The 15,447-nt window shown below is 49.8% G+C and overlaps 1 protein-coding gene across 3 annotated transcripts in view; it reads left to right on the forward strand.

The window, feature by feature from the left end:
* The window catches only part of LOC106560867 (zinc finger protein 423), a 139,357-nt gene that overhangs the window by 116,961 nt on the left and 6,949 nt on the right, over nucleotides 1-15,447 (forward strand). For all 3 annotated transcript variants that reach the window (XM_014124251.2, XM_014124254.2, XM_014124252.2), the window contains 2 exons: nucleotides 6,008-6,139; nucleotides 8,220-8,335. In XM_014124251.2, the coding sequence (XP_013979726.1) occupies nucleotides 6,008-6,139; nucleotides 8,220-8,335 (248 nt within the window). The remainder of the gene's footprint in view (nucleotides 1-6,007; nucleotides 6,140-8,219; nucleotides 8,336-15,447) is intronic.

Consider the following 15,447-nt stretch of genomic DNA (forward strand, 5'->3'; position numbering starts at 1 on the left):
CCCCGTTTCGTTACGTTTGCTTCCATTTATACACCCCTGATCACCCACAAACAGTTCACTTTCATAGCCACATATGATAAGGAATACAACAAGTTGTTTGTATCTACCCGTTCTTCTCTTTTCACCTTTTCCCTTTGCTTATGGACTTCAGTGCACAACACATCAGCTGTCTGTGACCAAGCGAAACAACCTTTCCAAGCCAAACCTTCATATAACTGTTACACACAGCCTAAGTCGTTGTCACCATATTAGCTAAAGTAATGTCATAGTCAACATAGCTAATAGAATTAACATGTTAGTAAACCCGCTACAATCATGTAGTACAGTCAGTAAGCAGTTTAGCAGTTACAACGGCGGGCCCCGGTGGTAATAAATTAGTAAAACCAAAAGCTTACGTTGACTTGGAAGAGTTCCAGTGTTGGATAGTCATAGCCAGCTAGCTAACATGGCATCCCTCTGTTTGAGCTGGGTGTTTGAGTAGGCTAACCTAGCTAGCTGCATTTGCTAGCTAAATGAAAGTGAAAAAAATGATGAAATATAGCTATCTCTCTCTCTCTTGCTCCTCCATTTAAGATATTAATTTGTTAAAAATGGTTAAACTACAGTGCCTTGCAAAGTATTCATCCCCCTTGGCATGTTTCCTATTTTGTTGCATTACAACCTGTAATATAAATTGATTTTTATTTGGATTTCATGTAATGGACATACACAAAATAGTCCAAATTGGTGAAGTGAAATGAAAAAAACTACTTGTTTAAAAAAAAAGTACAAACATTTTAACGGAAAAGTGGTGCGTGCATATGTATTCACCCCCTTTGCTATGAAGCCCCAAAATAAGATCTGGTGCAAACAATTACCTTCAGAAGGCATAATTAGTTGCACACAGGTGGACTTTATTTAAGTGTCACATGATCTCAGTATATATACACCTGTTCTGAAAGGCTCCAGAGTCTGCAACACCACTAAGCAAGCAGCACCATGAAGACCAAGGAGCTCTACAAACAGGTCAGGGACAAAGATGTGGAGAAGTACAGATCAGGGTTGGGTTATAAAAAAATATCCGAAACTTTGAATAGTTATGCACGCTCAAGTTTTCAATTTTTTTGTGATATTTCTTGTTTGTTTCACAAGAAAAAATATTTTGCATCTTCAAAGTGGTAGGCATGTTGTGTAAATCAAATGATACAAACCCCCCAAAAATGTATTTTAATTCCAGGTTGTAAGGCAACAAAATAGGAAAAATGCCAAGGGGGGTGAATACTTTCGCAAGCCATTGTATTGTCTTTCTCTCTGAGTCAACTAGTCACCACATTTTATGTGCTGCGGTACTCGCTAGCTGTAGCTTATGCTTTCAGTACTAGATTAATTATTTGATCCTTTGATTGGGTGGACAACGTCAGTTCATGCTGCAAGAGCTCTGATAGGTTGAAATATGTCCTCTGGAAGTTGTCATAATTACTGTGTAAGTCTATGGAAGAGGGTGAGAACCATGAGCCTCCTAGGTTTTGTATTGAAGTCAGTGTACCCAGAGGAGGATGGAAACTAGCTGTCCTCCAGCTACACCATGGTGCTAACCTACAGTGCTGTTGTGGCTACTGTAGACCTTCATTGCAAAACAGTTCATGTTTCACTATTTACATTTTTCTGAAATTCACTGAGGAGGATGGTCCTCCCCTTCCTCCTCTGAGGAACCTCCTAGTGTCAGGGAATAGCAGAGGTTTAAAAATGATTTTGATGGAGGGAGTTGGTGAGAGGAGGGGGAGATGATTGAGTGAGGGGGGGAAGAGTTGTGATTATCTAGTGTGCTTTGGAAGGAGAGTTTGTGTGTTTGCATGAAGGTTGGTTTCTACTGGGTGGAGAGATCCAGCATCCTACTGTTATGTAATCTGATAGGAGATTCCAAGCTGGTCAGCTCCATATGCTGTCCACGTCTGCCAAAAATATCTGGAGCCGGAGACTCCATCACGCTTGGCCGCCGGAGAGTGCGCTCCGGAAATATTTACTACAGATAATAGGAAACGTGTGAACCAGAGCCGTGGCCAGGAGAGAGGGAGAGGAATGAAGAGAAGAATAGAGAGGAATAGTCACTAGCAGAGTCACTAAACTGGTGATAGTAGAGTAGTGAATAGCGATGACTGATGGACGGACTGGCAGACGGAGAGTTTGTTTGTGTGTAAACAAGATGTTTGTGTCAGAGAGAGATTGAGTGAAGGCGCGTGAGAGTCTATGTGTGGGTGTTAGGCGCTCCAGGGATCAACTCAGCATTGCAGCATTCTGTGTGTGTCTGAGAGGGAGAGTAGAGGTGGAGAGCTCTTGGGACCCCTCCAGCTCTGCAGCAGGTGTGTGTGTGTGTGTGTATACTCTGGCCCACATTGCCGCCCTACCACCATGGGTCAAGCTCAGAATGCCTCCGTTTCTCCCGCCTCTCCCTCTGTGTTTCCATGGCAACACACCTTGAGCTAGCCCCCTAGAGGAGCCAAGCACCTCCATCTCACCCCCTCAACCACTCAGCCCTCCTGCCCCCCTCCCTCCCTCTGCTCTCCCCTGGTGTATCTCTTGCCGTCCCTGCCATCAATCGCCAGGCCGGGTTTTAGGCCGCAGGGCGAGGGGAGTGGGGCCGGGGCCCTGGGGAGGCCCAGCTCCCTACCAAGGAGCTCATTTGTGTGCCAGTGCACGCTGCAGGGTGTTGTGGGTGGGTGGGGGAGAGGAGCCGACGGGGGGGCTTGTGTAGACGGGACTGTCCCCGGGGAGGGCTGTGAGTCAGGGCGCCACCTGGCTCCCTCTGGTCAATTAGCTGGAAGCACATTGGCTAAGCAGCAACAGAAGCAGCCGCCATGCCGTAGCAGTGTTTGTGCAGGATAAGAATCCTGTTCAGTTGGTGGAATAACAATTTAGGAATAATACATAAATATTGTTTCTTCACACCTTTCCTTTCTCCATTGCTGCAAGGCCCTCAATCTCTCTATCCACCTCAGTCTGTATTCCTTTACCTTCTTTCTTTCCCTGTATCGCTCTTTCTTCTCCCCTCTCTCTTCCTCACTCTCCCATCCCCTTTCCATGTCTCACACTGTCTCGCTCTCCCTCTGTCTCACTCCCTCTCTCTTTCCCATTAGTGTCCTGGCAAGCCCTCATCAGTAATTCTGCGTATATGTGGCGGCGTCATGCCATTTCTCAATTAAGATGGTGCATACCTTAGGAGGTGGGGAAGGTTTTTTTCCCCATCTCAATCGGAGTTAAATGTTCTCCCGTTCTCTCTATCTCACCCTCACACGCTCTCTCTTCTTCTCTTCACTCTGCATACTGATCAAGCCTCTTAACAGATCAGTGTGTTTTCAGCCGTTCTTTTCTTTCCTACTTTCTTCCTGTTCTCTGTGTCTGATCTGTGGTACAGATAGCTGAAGTGGGGCCCTTTGAAGGATGAAATGTCCTGTAGCTATTTAACCTCTCCCTTCTGCCATACTAATGACTGCTCTATATGCTGCTACTACCAAACATGCCTACACTCATCTAACGTGCCAAGTCCGGAAACCTCTTACTTGCGGTTAATCAATTCAACCGGTTGGTGCTAGTCGTCTAATAGTCACAGAATGGCAACGATAAGAGATCAACCACTAATAAGGATTGTATGTATGATATTCTGCATCAGTGATTTGTATAGCAGTGTAGTACAGTAGTAATGAGTAATTATGTTATGCACTTTCTGCAAGTTGGTTTTGTTCTAGTTTAGTGAAACTAATAGGACTCACCTTCACCAAACCTCTGCTCTCCTTCCCTCCCATCCTGCCCCAGCGTGGGCCTCCCAGGGTAGCAGCCATGCAGCTGTGTGGCCGTCTCGCGGATCAAATGCTCTCTCAGACACAAAGCGGGCCATCAGGATGTTTCAGGGTCCTGTCATCTCTCCATGCCCCCCCCCACACACACACACACAGCCCAACCGACCCAGCCCCAGTCCGCTTTGTGCCTGTCAGTGCGCGGCTCACCAGCCCTCCCTCCGCACTCTGAAAGGGAGGACAGACAGAGTACACTCCCCACTCACTGATCAAAACCACTGTATTTGTCATAGAAAATACATTACTTTCGTAGGACACACACACAGAAACGCTTTGGGCCCCCTCACTCTGCGCCCCCGGCCCTTGTCAGACAGCCCAATTATCCCCCTGCTCTCTGTACTGAGCTCTGTTCTCTCTTTACTCATAGTTGCCTTCAATTCTCCCGATGTCTCCCATACATAACCCTCATTTCACCTTGGTTTTCACTTTTGGACCTGTATGCTAGATCTATTGGTCAGTTGGTGTTTGTAGGTCAGTATTCTATTGGTCAGTTGGTGTTTGTAGGTCAGTATTCTATTGGTCAGTTGGTGTTTGTAGGTCAGTGTTCTATTGGTCAGTTGGTGTTTGTAGGTCAGTATTCTATTGGTCAGTTGGTGTTTGTAGGTCAGTGTTCTATTGGTCAGTTGGTGTTTATAGATCAGTATTCTATTGGTCAGTTGGTGTTTGTAGGTCAGTATTCTATTGGTCAGTTGGTGTTTGTAGGTCAGTATTCTATTGGTCAGTTGGTGTTTGTAGGTCAGTATTCTATTGGTCAGTTGGTGTTTATAGGTCAGTGTTCTATTGGTCAGTTGGTGTTTGTAGGTCAGTATTCTATTGGTCAGTTGGTGTTTGTAGGTCAGTATTCTATTGGTCAGTTGGTGTTTGTAGGTCAGTATTCTATTGGTTAGTTGGTGTTTGTAGGTCAGGATTCTATTGGTCAGTTGATGCTGTTGATTGTGATTGTGGCTCTAGGGTTTTCTCTCAAAGACCGTTCTGAGGGAATCTCTTTCTGTGTCTCTGGGTTCATGAGAAATTTCACCTGCTGCTTCAATCTTGCCTCAATTTAATATTTTAAATGGTAATCAACCTCCATCTCAGGGTGGCTTGGGACCGAAAGGCATCCCACCAAAACGTGATGTCTTTGAGGAAGCAGCAGCGGGGACGGGCAGAGCAAAGGAGTGCCCTCGCCAATCCCCCTAAGCCCCGTTCGCACCCAGCCCCCACACCCCCCTCCTTCCCCTAGCCATTCAGACAGGGATTAAGTCACCCTTGTGGAGGCCTTTGAGACAGAGAGGAGATTGGAATCAGTGGAGGTGGTTTGGGTATGTGGGGGTGGGGGTCATGGGGGTGTCAGGGATGTTTGATTGAAGACTTTATCAACCCTGCGTGCCCCTGTTGCTGAGCAGCGGGGCACCTCGGGGCATGGGGGGGAGGGCAGGGGAGGCTGCCATCAGGGGGGACAGAGACCGGCGGCGGTGTCTTCCACGGTTCGGGACTCGGTGAGGGGCTAGGATTGGGGCACAGTGGAGGCAATATGATGGCGCGGGGGCGGGCGCGGCTCGGTCCTGTGTGACGCTCGGCCGATAAGACAGGAGCGTAGGCACCCAGCCAGGACCCAACGCCCACCTTTCATCTGTCCCACGGTGGAGGGGGCCGCTGATGGTATTCATGCAGGCTTAAAATAGAGCGGCGAGCAGGGGGAGGGCACATAGCCCAGACCACTGGGGGTGGCAGGCAATTACCGGCCGGGAGAGAAGAGGCACTGGGAGAAGAGGAGGGGGGGAACGGGCCGGTCACACAGGCCAGATCTGGAGAGGATGGAGGGAAAGACGCAAGGAAGGACGGACAGCCCTCTCTCAGTAGGATTCAGACTGGACCTGTTAGAGCGGGATTATGGTATCCCTCTCTGGGCTCTGGGCTCTGTGACAGGGACATTGTGGCCAAGGAAGAGGGACAGGCATGTGTTGGAGCTGTGCAACGTGCTGCAGCATGAGCAGACAGGCAGGAGAGAGGCAATGATTGAATTGCACTGCTATACTTTAGTACCAAAACTTACCTGTACATGAGCTTACACTTTTCCTTTTGTGTCTGTGTATGAGTGAGAGTGTGTGTTTGACAATAATGTGTGTGTATAATATGTTTATCCCCGCCTTCACTTTCTGACCCTCCTTGTTGTATGGTGTGTTCTTCTTTTACAGAGGAAGGCATCAATCACGAGTGCAAGCTGTGTAACCAGATGTTTGACTCTCCGGCCAAGCTCCTGTGTCACCTGATCGAGCACAGCTTCGAGGGCATGGGCGGCACCTTCAAGTGTCCCGTCTGCTTCACAGGTGAGGGGTCGGGGTGGGGCCTCAGAGGGGGGCCAGGTGGAGGGCAGTCAAGGTGCTTGAGTGTCTGACCAACATTAACATACACACAGAGACACGATATGAACACATGTTCCACTAGATCTGAAGGCCCTCACACAAAGCTGCACTGCACTTCGTCACCTATTGGCTTCCCTGTGGCTCAGTTGGTAGAGCATGGTGTTTGCAACGCCAGCATGGTGTGTGCAACGCCAGGGTTGTGGGTTCGATTCCCACGGGGGGCCAGTACAAAAAATTTAAATTCAAATAAAAAATGCATTAAATGAAATGTATGCATTCACTACTGTAAGTCGCTCTGGATAAGAGCGTCTGCTAAATGGCTAAAATGTAAATGTAAAATTGAATAGCAGAGATGCTAATACATAGACCCAGATAAATCCTCTCCATCTCCTTATTCCTCTCTCCATAGCGTCCACCCTATACCCCCTCCTGTGGTAACATGTAGTCCTCCTCCTCCACTACTGAATTGAACTGTATTAACGATCAGTTCAGTGGGAGGTAAAGAGTTGGCTTGGAGAGAAGTCCTGTCTCAGGAAAGACATGGTAGTCCATGTAGTAATTAGCCAAGATAGAAAAAAACTCACTCCATACATTGGAATCAACTCCATTGTGCAAGAAGGTGAAAATATTATGACAAATAGCCAAGCCGCAGTATACCTAGCAGAGATGTTCCACAGAGGTCAACTCTGTGCTTCTGAGATGGAGAACTCAGGTCCTTTAACAGTCCTGTCGTGCTGATGGGAAAGTTAATTAGAGTTGATGTACCCATGGTACAACCTGGTGAGATGTCCCCCTTGAGTAGGCCAGACTCCCCGTGACACGGTCAGCTCCACTCAGTCACAGCCATAGTCACAGGGCAGGGTTGGCCTAGTACAGAGACTAGCCCAGCCACAGTCGGCATGATTCCGTCACAGACACAGTCACAGCGACCATCACAGGGAACCGGCACAGGCCTGGCCAGGTGTAGCCAAGACTTTCATGCCAAGCAGAGCGGCTCAAGGTTCTTCAGGCTTGGCCGTGGTCCCCTGTGTCTGATGTGCCCCGGATCAGAAAGGCCCTGAGAGGTCAGAGAATAAAGAGCAGGTTGAAAGAGGAGGGAAACTAATCCTCTGTGGCCGTCCGGCTGTTTTAAAGGCCCTGTGTACGTGTCCTCCGAGTTAAGCAGCCAGGCCTCTCCAGGCAGCAGGCTCAAAGTCACATTGGACTTCCAGCTCCGCTGTGGGAGTCAGAAATCATTATAGACACTGAGACACAGACATGGCTGACCGCAGCTGAGACTAAATGTTGTCTGTCTTTATCCATTGTCTTCTGCCTGTTTTCTTACTTCCTGTTTGTCTGTCTGTCTGCTTTTTTGTATGTTTCTCTAGCAATTGGACATCCCAATCCCTCGATGTCTGTCTGAGTCTACCTGCTTATATGTCTCTGTCTGTCGGTTTCTGTTAGTCTGTCTGCATCAGAAGCTCAGACCATGAAGCAGCCCCCCCCCCCTCGTCTCCCTCTCTCCCTCCCTCTCAATAGTTGTTTGGTTGTGTTCTCCCCCCCACCCTCACTCCCTTCCCCCACAGGTACACAGCACTCGTTTTTTAAAGTTTAACTCTATTCCTGTGCGGGTTATGAATAAGTAAGGGGATGCTGCTCCTTTGGGGTGGGTTAATAATTCAGACTCTACACACACACACACACACACACACACACACACACACACACACACACACACACACACACACACACACAGCAAACTTAAGTTTACTGAAACAAAACAGAAAAAAACTCGGCTGCCTCCCCATCTCTCCATATCTAATCCCCTCCCTGTCATCGCTCTTTTCTCTTTATATGTATATTTACGCTGTTGAAGTTGTTGTTTTAGTGCAGTGAGTGTCTTTCCCTCGCCTCTGTATTTGCACGGAGAGCGACAGATTCCCACTTTTCCTCCATAGTTCATTCAGTAACCTAGCTCACTGTTTAGCATAGCTCCGCCCTGTCACTGGTCTTTTTCATCCAAAACCAATAATCTAACACACCCTCTCCTTCTCCCCACCCCCAGTCTTTGTCCAGGCCAATAAGCTGCAGCAGCACATCTTTGCCGTCCACGGTCAGGAGGACAAGATCTACGACTGCTCCCAGTGTCCACAGAAGTTCTTCTTTCAGACTGAGCTCCAGGTCAGTACTGACTACATATAGACACAGACTGATGTCATCTCTCAGCGCCATGCAGCATTTCTGCCAGGCACCACTCAACCAATATAATCTGAAATCATATGATCTGACTTCAATAATAATTGCTTCTAATGGAGTAAGTAGGTTATCAATGTTTTTTGTGTACCTTGTTTATGGTCTTCACTAGCAGGATTCCATTGCAGTCTTGGACTCAGGGTATACCTGAACATGTTTCGTGGTATGGTTCATGATTAATGATTTGAAGAGAAAATGTGTAACTTCCTTATGGGCATGATTACACCCCAGTGCACTGCTAATCAATCAGCTCTCCTGCTGGGTTCTTTGTAACCTAATATTAGACCTCTGATTAATAATTGAATTAATGAATGAGATGAGGTCTAAGGGCATTCCATAGCGACTGCATTCGAGATGATAACTCATGGTCAAATGACTGTACTTGCGTATCAGCATGTGTCCCGCGTCCGGTACTACATCCATAATGGCCGACGTTCTGGTGGAGCGTTGCCGTTTGATCAGAAAACAATGAAACCCAGTGTGTAGATGCTACCCTCCCTCCCTCCCAAAATCTACAGCTCTTATGGATGGCAATGTTTTGTTCTAACTTTGCACGCTCACGTTTCCTCTACTTCCCTTCTGGGGCAGCATGGTGCACATTGCAAGGCTGATTAGCTAGACAAACAGGTGTGAAACACAGACTGGTGTGTGCGCAAAGTGAGAACACAACATGGAATCCATGTTTTGATTTGGAAGGGGGTGGTAGAATCTAACAATTGGATTGAATTATTTCCTGGGGGGCACCGCTCGGCCATGCAGACAATGACCTCCCAATCAGAACCACCTAGCGATTATGGGTATAGCTTCGGGAAGTGGGAAAGCATCGCCAAACAGGCACAGACACAGGTCGGCAAATAACTTAGTGTTATACTGCTAGACAGAGATACTACACAATCTCTGTCTAGAAGCTGGGCTAGGCCCTCTGGTGCGCACACACACACACACACACACCTCCCCTGACGCACGCACACACACACACCTCCCCTGACGCACGCACACACACACACCTCCCCTGACGCACGCACACACACACACCTCCCCTGACGCACGCACACACACACACCTCCCCTGACGCACGCACACACACACACCTCCCCTGACGCACGCACACACACACACCTCCCCTGACGCACGCACACACACACACCTCCCCTGACGCACGCACACACACACACCTCCCCTGACGCACGCACACACACACACCTCCCCTGACGCACGCACACACACACACCTCCCCTGACACACGCACACACACACACCTCCCCTGACACACGCACACACACACACCTCCCCTGACGCACGCACACACACACACCTCCCCTGATGCACGCACACACACACACCTCCCCTGACGCACACACACACACCTCCCCTGACGCACGCACACACACCTCCCCTGACGCACGCACACACACACACAACTCCCCTGACGCGCACACACACACACAACTCCCCTGACACACACACACCTCCCCTGACACACACACACCTCCCTGACACACACACACACACACACACACACACACACACACACACACACACACACACACACACACACACACACCTCCCCTGACACACACACACACACACCTCCCCTGACACACACACACTCACACTTCCCCTGACACACACACACACACACTTCCCCTGACACACACACACACACACACACACACCTCCCCTGACACACACACACACACACACCTCCCCTGACACACACACACTCACACTTCCCCTGACACACACACACACACACACTTCCCCTGACACACACACACACACAACTCCCCTGACACACACACACACACACACCCCCCTGACACACACACACACACACACCTCCCCTGACACACACACACACACACACACCTCCCCTGACACACACACACACACACACCTCCCCTGACACACACACACACACACCTCCCCTGACACACACACACACACACCTCCCCTGACACACACACACACACACCTCCCCTGACACACACACACCTCCCCTGACGCACACACACACACCTCCCCTGACGCACGCACACACACACACAACTCCCCTGACGCGCACACACACACACAACTCCCCTGACACACACACACCTCCCCTGACACACACACACCTCCCCTGACACACACACACCTCCCCTGACACACACACACACACACACACACACACCTCCCCTGACACACACACACACACACCTCCCCTGACACACACACACCTCCCCTGACACACACACACTCACACTTCCCCTGACACACACACACACACACTTCCCCTGACACACACACACACACAACTCCCCTGACACACACACACACACAACTCCCCTGACACACACACACACACACACCTCCCCTGACACACACACACACACACACCTCCCCTGACACACACACACACACACACCTCCCCTGACACACACACACACACACACCTCCCCTGACACACACACACACACACCTCCCCTGACACACACACACACACAACTCCCCTGACACACACACAACTCCCCTGACACACACACACCTCCCCTGACACACACACACCTCCCCTGACACACACACACACACCTCCCCTGACACACACACACACACACACATCTCCCCTGACACACACACACACACAACTCCCCTGACACACACACACACACACACACCTCCCCTGACACACACACACCTCCCCTGACACACACACACACACACACCTCCCCTGACGCACACGCACACTCTCCCCTGAAACCATTACCATAGTGAGAGGCCATCATTTAGATGGGGTACCACTACCCAGCCTGGTCTCATAGACTAGATGTAACAAAGTAAACGAAAATCAGGGACACTTCATTTAGTATAAAACGATTGGTATGGTTACGTAAGACAGAAGGTTACTTAAGGCAAAAACGAAAGGAGGGTGGTTGGTTAGGGTCAATAGGTGGGCGTATAACGCAAACGTCAAGCAACCCAAAGGCTGAGTGTTTTAATCTCATCACGGTCAGCTTTGTCATTTTAGCTAATTAGCAACTTTGCATCTTACTACTTTTTAGCTACTTTCTAACTACTTAGCATGTAAGCTAACCCTTCCCCTGGCCTAGCTAACATTAGCTAACCCTTCCCCTGGCCTAGCTAATGTTTGCCACATTGTAACATATCTAAATATTGCAAATTCGTAACATATCATACGAATTGTAATTCGTAACATATCATACGAATTGTAATTCGTAACATATCCTCCGAAATGGATGATGGACATTCACAAATTATTGCATACCAAATGTAACATTTGATACTAATTTGAGTGTCCCGGATCTTCGTTTACTATGCTACGTCTACCCGAGTCCACGTTGCGCAACCACATACTTAAATATATATTAGTACACCCACACTTATACTAACTCGTTCTGTTTTAGACACAGAAGAGTGACACACAATAATGTCCAGATCCAGCCACCCCTCCCCTCCATCAGGTTGACTTCCTTCCCTCCCTCCGTCCCCTCCTCTCCTTCCTCCCTCCCACCCTGTCCTGGCAGGGTTCTGGCCATGTTGGGTCGTTAGGATCCAGACAGATCGAGGAGGACCCAGCTCTGTATAACTCACTCAAGAGTGGGTCCAGTGGGCAGCTGGGGTCAGCGTTATTCTGCCCTGCCCGTGGCTGGATCCATCATCCTGAGCAATGAGCTACAGGCTGGAGGATGGACCTGCCCAGCCGCCTGCTACTACCACACCCTCCCTCCCGCTCTTCCTCATGTGGCTCCTTCCCGCTCCACTAGGGTGGATGGTAGAGGAGAGGGTCTGTGTGTATGCTAGCCCTGGGAGGGAGCTTCCTGTGAGCTTAATGTCCAAATAATATCAATGGCTCCATTTTGGGGCTATGACCTAAATCTCCTGACCGGTCCACAGAGCCCTCAAGCCCCAGCCCAGACCCCCCCACCACCCCCGCCCCCCCCCCCACCTTCCGTGACAGTGATGTAGGGCCGGCGGCAGTGGGCATATGGCCGGTCAGTCCATTTAGCAGCAGGAGGAGCGCTGGACCCTGTCGGTCACTGTCTGCCTCACCCCGAGGCCGAGCGACTGAGAGATAAACACCAGCCGATCGCACAGTGTGGCACGGCCCTCTCTCGTGCCTCTCCACCTTTCCACACTCCTCCATTTTCCTCCCTTCCTTCCATCCTGGCCACACCTCTCCCCTCCTGACCGGGTCACACCGTCAATAATAAGTCATTTTCCTCTCTGAGCTTCTTTACGTAGGACCACTCACTCCATCACCAAGCTAGGAACACCACGCTCACATGGCCACAGCAGCATCCTCTGATGAGTGTGAATCCTTCTTCCATTTCCTGGCCCTGTTCCATATCTGAGCATTGACTCCTACTAACCACCCCCACCCACCAGCCCACCGCTCTGCCTGTCCCCAGGAGGAGCAGGTCTAAGTGGGGGAGATGGAGTGGTCTGAGTGGGGGATGTGGGCTGGTCGTGGAGGTTAGTGGTGAGGCTGGTTGTTGTGGTGTTTGTGTTTAATGAGGTCTGAATGGATGGCTGGGCTGTGCCGTGCTTGGGGTACCCTACCCCAGCCCTCTGAGGGTCCACCCAGGGCCACCCTCCTTTAATCCTTCAGCCTTCCCATGAGCCTTTGGTGGGACTCGTCACTGCATCATCCTCTCTCCCTCATGGCCACCTACCCCACCTCCCTTACTTTTCTGAACTCTCTTGCTTTTGCCTCCCTCTCTTTCTTTCTCTCTATCCTAGTCCCATATGTACCAGCCCCCATGCATATTTTAGCCCCTCTCAGCTCCTCTCTCCTCTAGTCCTTTGTGCCTCTCCCCAGTGCCCCATAAATAGTACAGACGTAAGCCGGTAAATAAGTGATGCTTATTGTCCCTGATCAGCACTGCTATACCCAGCCTGCCAGATCTGGATTCCTTTACTGGAAACTTCAGAGACTTGGCTTTTTTGTGGTTGTTGTTTGTCTCCCCCAGGTGCCTTAGAGCCTCCCCCTCCCCGTCTCACCCCTCTGTGGTGTGCTGTCATTGGCTGACCACATGGCTGAGCTTTACACTATGCTGGTTAATTCAACCCTCAGGGGGGCGCTGGCGCTCCCCACCCAGGCCAGCACACCCCCTCTGTTGGCATGTGTGTACACTATTTCCTTTAGCACTAGTAAATATTTAACTCCAGTCAGCAGTTTAGAATGGGAGGGGATGGGGGGAGGGAAGGAGGGGGGTCCTCTGGCTTGTTTGTTTGTTGATTCCTCCTCCCTCTACATCCCGAAAGTGTTGAATATTTGAGTGCAGTGCATTCTCACACAATGCTCTTCTAATGGTAGGAGCTGGGGTTCGGGTCTTAGAGCAGAGAACATGGAGGCACACGATTAACATGCAGTGTCTGATCTCTCGGTCTGCCTTGTTTGATTGGACAAGTTGTGCACTGAGCAGTGTCTTTGTTAGCCTCGTGTATGTTCACGTTAGGAAATGTGTCTGTTTTAGAATGCCTGCGCTATGGAGTCTAAGTAGTGTTTTCTTTGATACTCCTTGTCTATGCTCGCTGCCGTAGCTACGCTACAGTGTGTCAATATTGTAGTGTCTCTCTCTGAACTAAGGATGTGTTTTTGGATATGTGTGTAGGTGGCTGGGGAGTCCTTAGTTTGATCACCATGGCGTGCCACAGTGTGGAGGCAAGATTTGATCTAGGTGTCCCAGTGGCGGTGTCTGGTTGAGTCCCAGCTGCCCCGCTGTGCAGAGTGTCGCTCCATGTTATTAGAATGGGGACCAGGGGGGCTCTCTGCAGACCTCACTTCCCCACCGCCCCCCCCCCCCCCCGCTCCCTCCCGCAAGCTGATTGGCCAGCTCAGAGAGACGCAGTCTAGGGACTGCATGCACCACATACAGGATATAGCTGTCTGGCTTGGCATACCTGTCTGTCTGAGCTGCACCGCAGAATGGTCCACTGAGGTAGCCTACACTGGTCTAGTGATCAGGCAGTGGTGTGAAGCTGTGGTCAGAGTATCAATTGTATTGTCTTTTTCAGCTCAATAATCACATTAATTGTACAGCAACAACACTTAAGGAGGTGAGAACAGGGACTTTGAGTCGTGCTTGGAAAGAGGGTTAAAGGGGGGGGTGAGAACAACCTCCGCATAGAACATGGAACAACCTGCAGACCTCTGAGGAGATGGAGCAGGAACATAGTGCTGTCCCTCACATCCGCAGCCCCAGGACATGTTTAAGTTGTTTACCTGTTTCTGTGTGTTTTGTTTTCGTTCCCGAACTCCCGCACTGCGAAAGAAACTCAGACAAATTTGAGTGTGGTGAATTCAAATGAAAAACGCTCTACATGGGGTGAGCTAATCTTCTGAGGGAATCAAGACATTCACATCCTGTCGTCTTACCAGTGTGTGTGTGTGTGTGTGTGTGTGTGAGTGTGTGCGCAAGCATTATTTGCTACAAGCCTCTGAAAGGAACTCTGTAAATAAGGGTTGTTGACTAAAGATCCAATGACACCCTGTATAATACCCACACACACATTCCCCATAGAGATTCTGTCACAAACCTCCCCCTCATGAAACAACCCTACTTAAGTGATATGAAGAGAGAGGGAGGAAGAGGGAGTGAGACCATGGCTGCCCTGGTGCCCGGAGAGATGAGGAGTCTGGTAGAAATTGAATAATTTAGGGGCCAGCGTGGAAGTGGGAGAGAAAGGCTGGGACAAAGAGGAGAGAGATCCATCGGGATTGAATCAACTATTCTATCTCTCTTCTTACCCTCTCCATCCCTTCTCTATCGGTCTGTTACATTCCATGATTTGTATTCTATCAGAGAGAGAGAGAGAGAGAGAGAGAGAAAGAGGAGAGAGTGTGAGGGGGAAGGAGTAAGGGAAGGGGGGGAAGTTCTCTCCTCCTGCAACCTGTCCCTGTTTCCGTGTGTCTGCCTCCACAGAGCAAAGCGTCGTACCTAGTCAGACATGACATTTTAACTGAGAAGTGTTGTCGCGGTACAGGACTAGCGCTGTATGGTGCGGTGTCGTTCCACTCATGCCAAAACAGGACCGGA

This window comes from Salmo salar, chromosome ssa10 (genome assembly GCF_905237065.1).
Source record: "Salmo salar chromosome ssa10, Ssal_v3.1, whole genome shotgun sequence".
Classification (NCBI taxonomy): domain Eukaryota; kingdom Metazoa; phylum Chordata; class Actinopteri; order Salmoniformes; family Salmonidae; genus Salmo; species Salmo salar.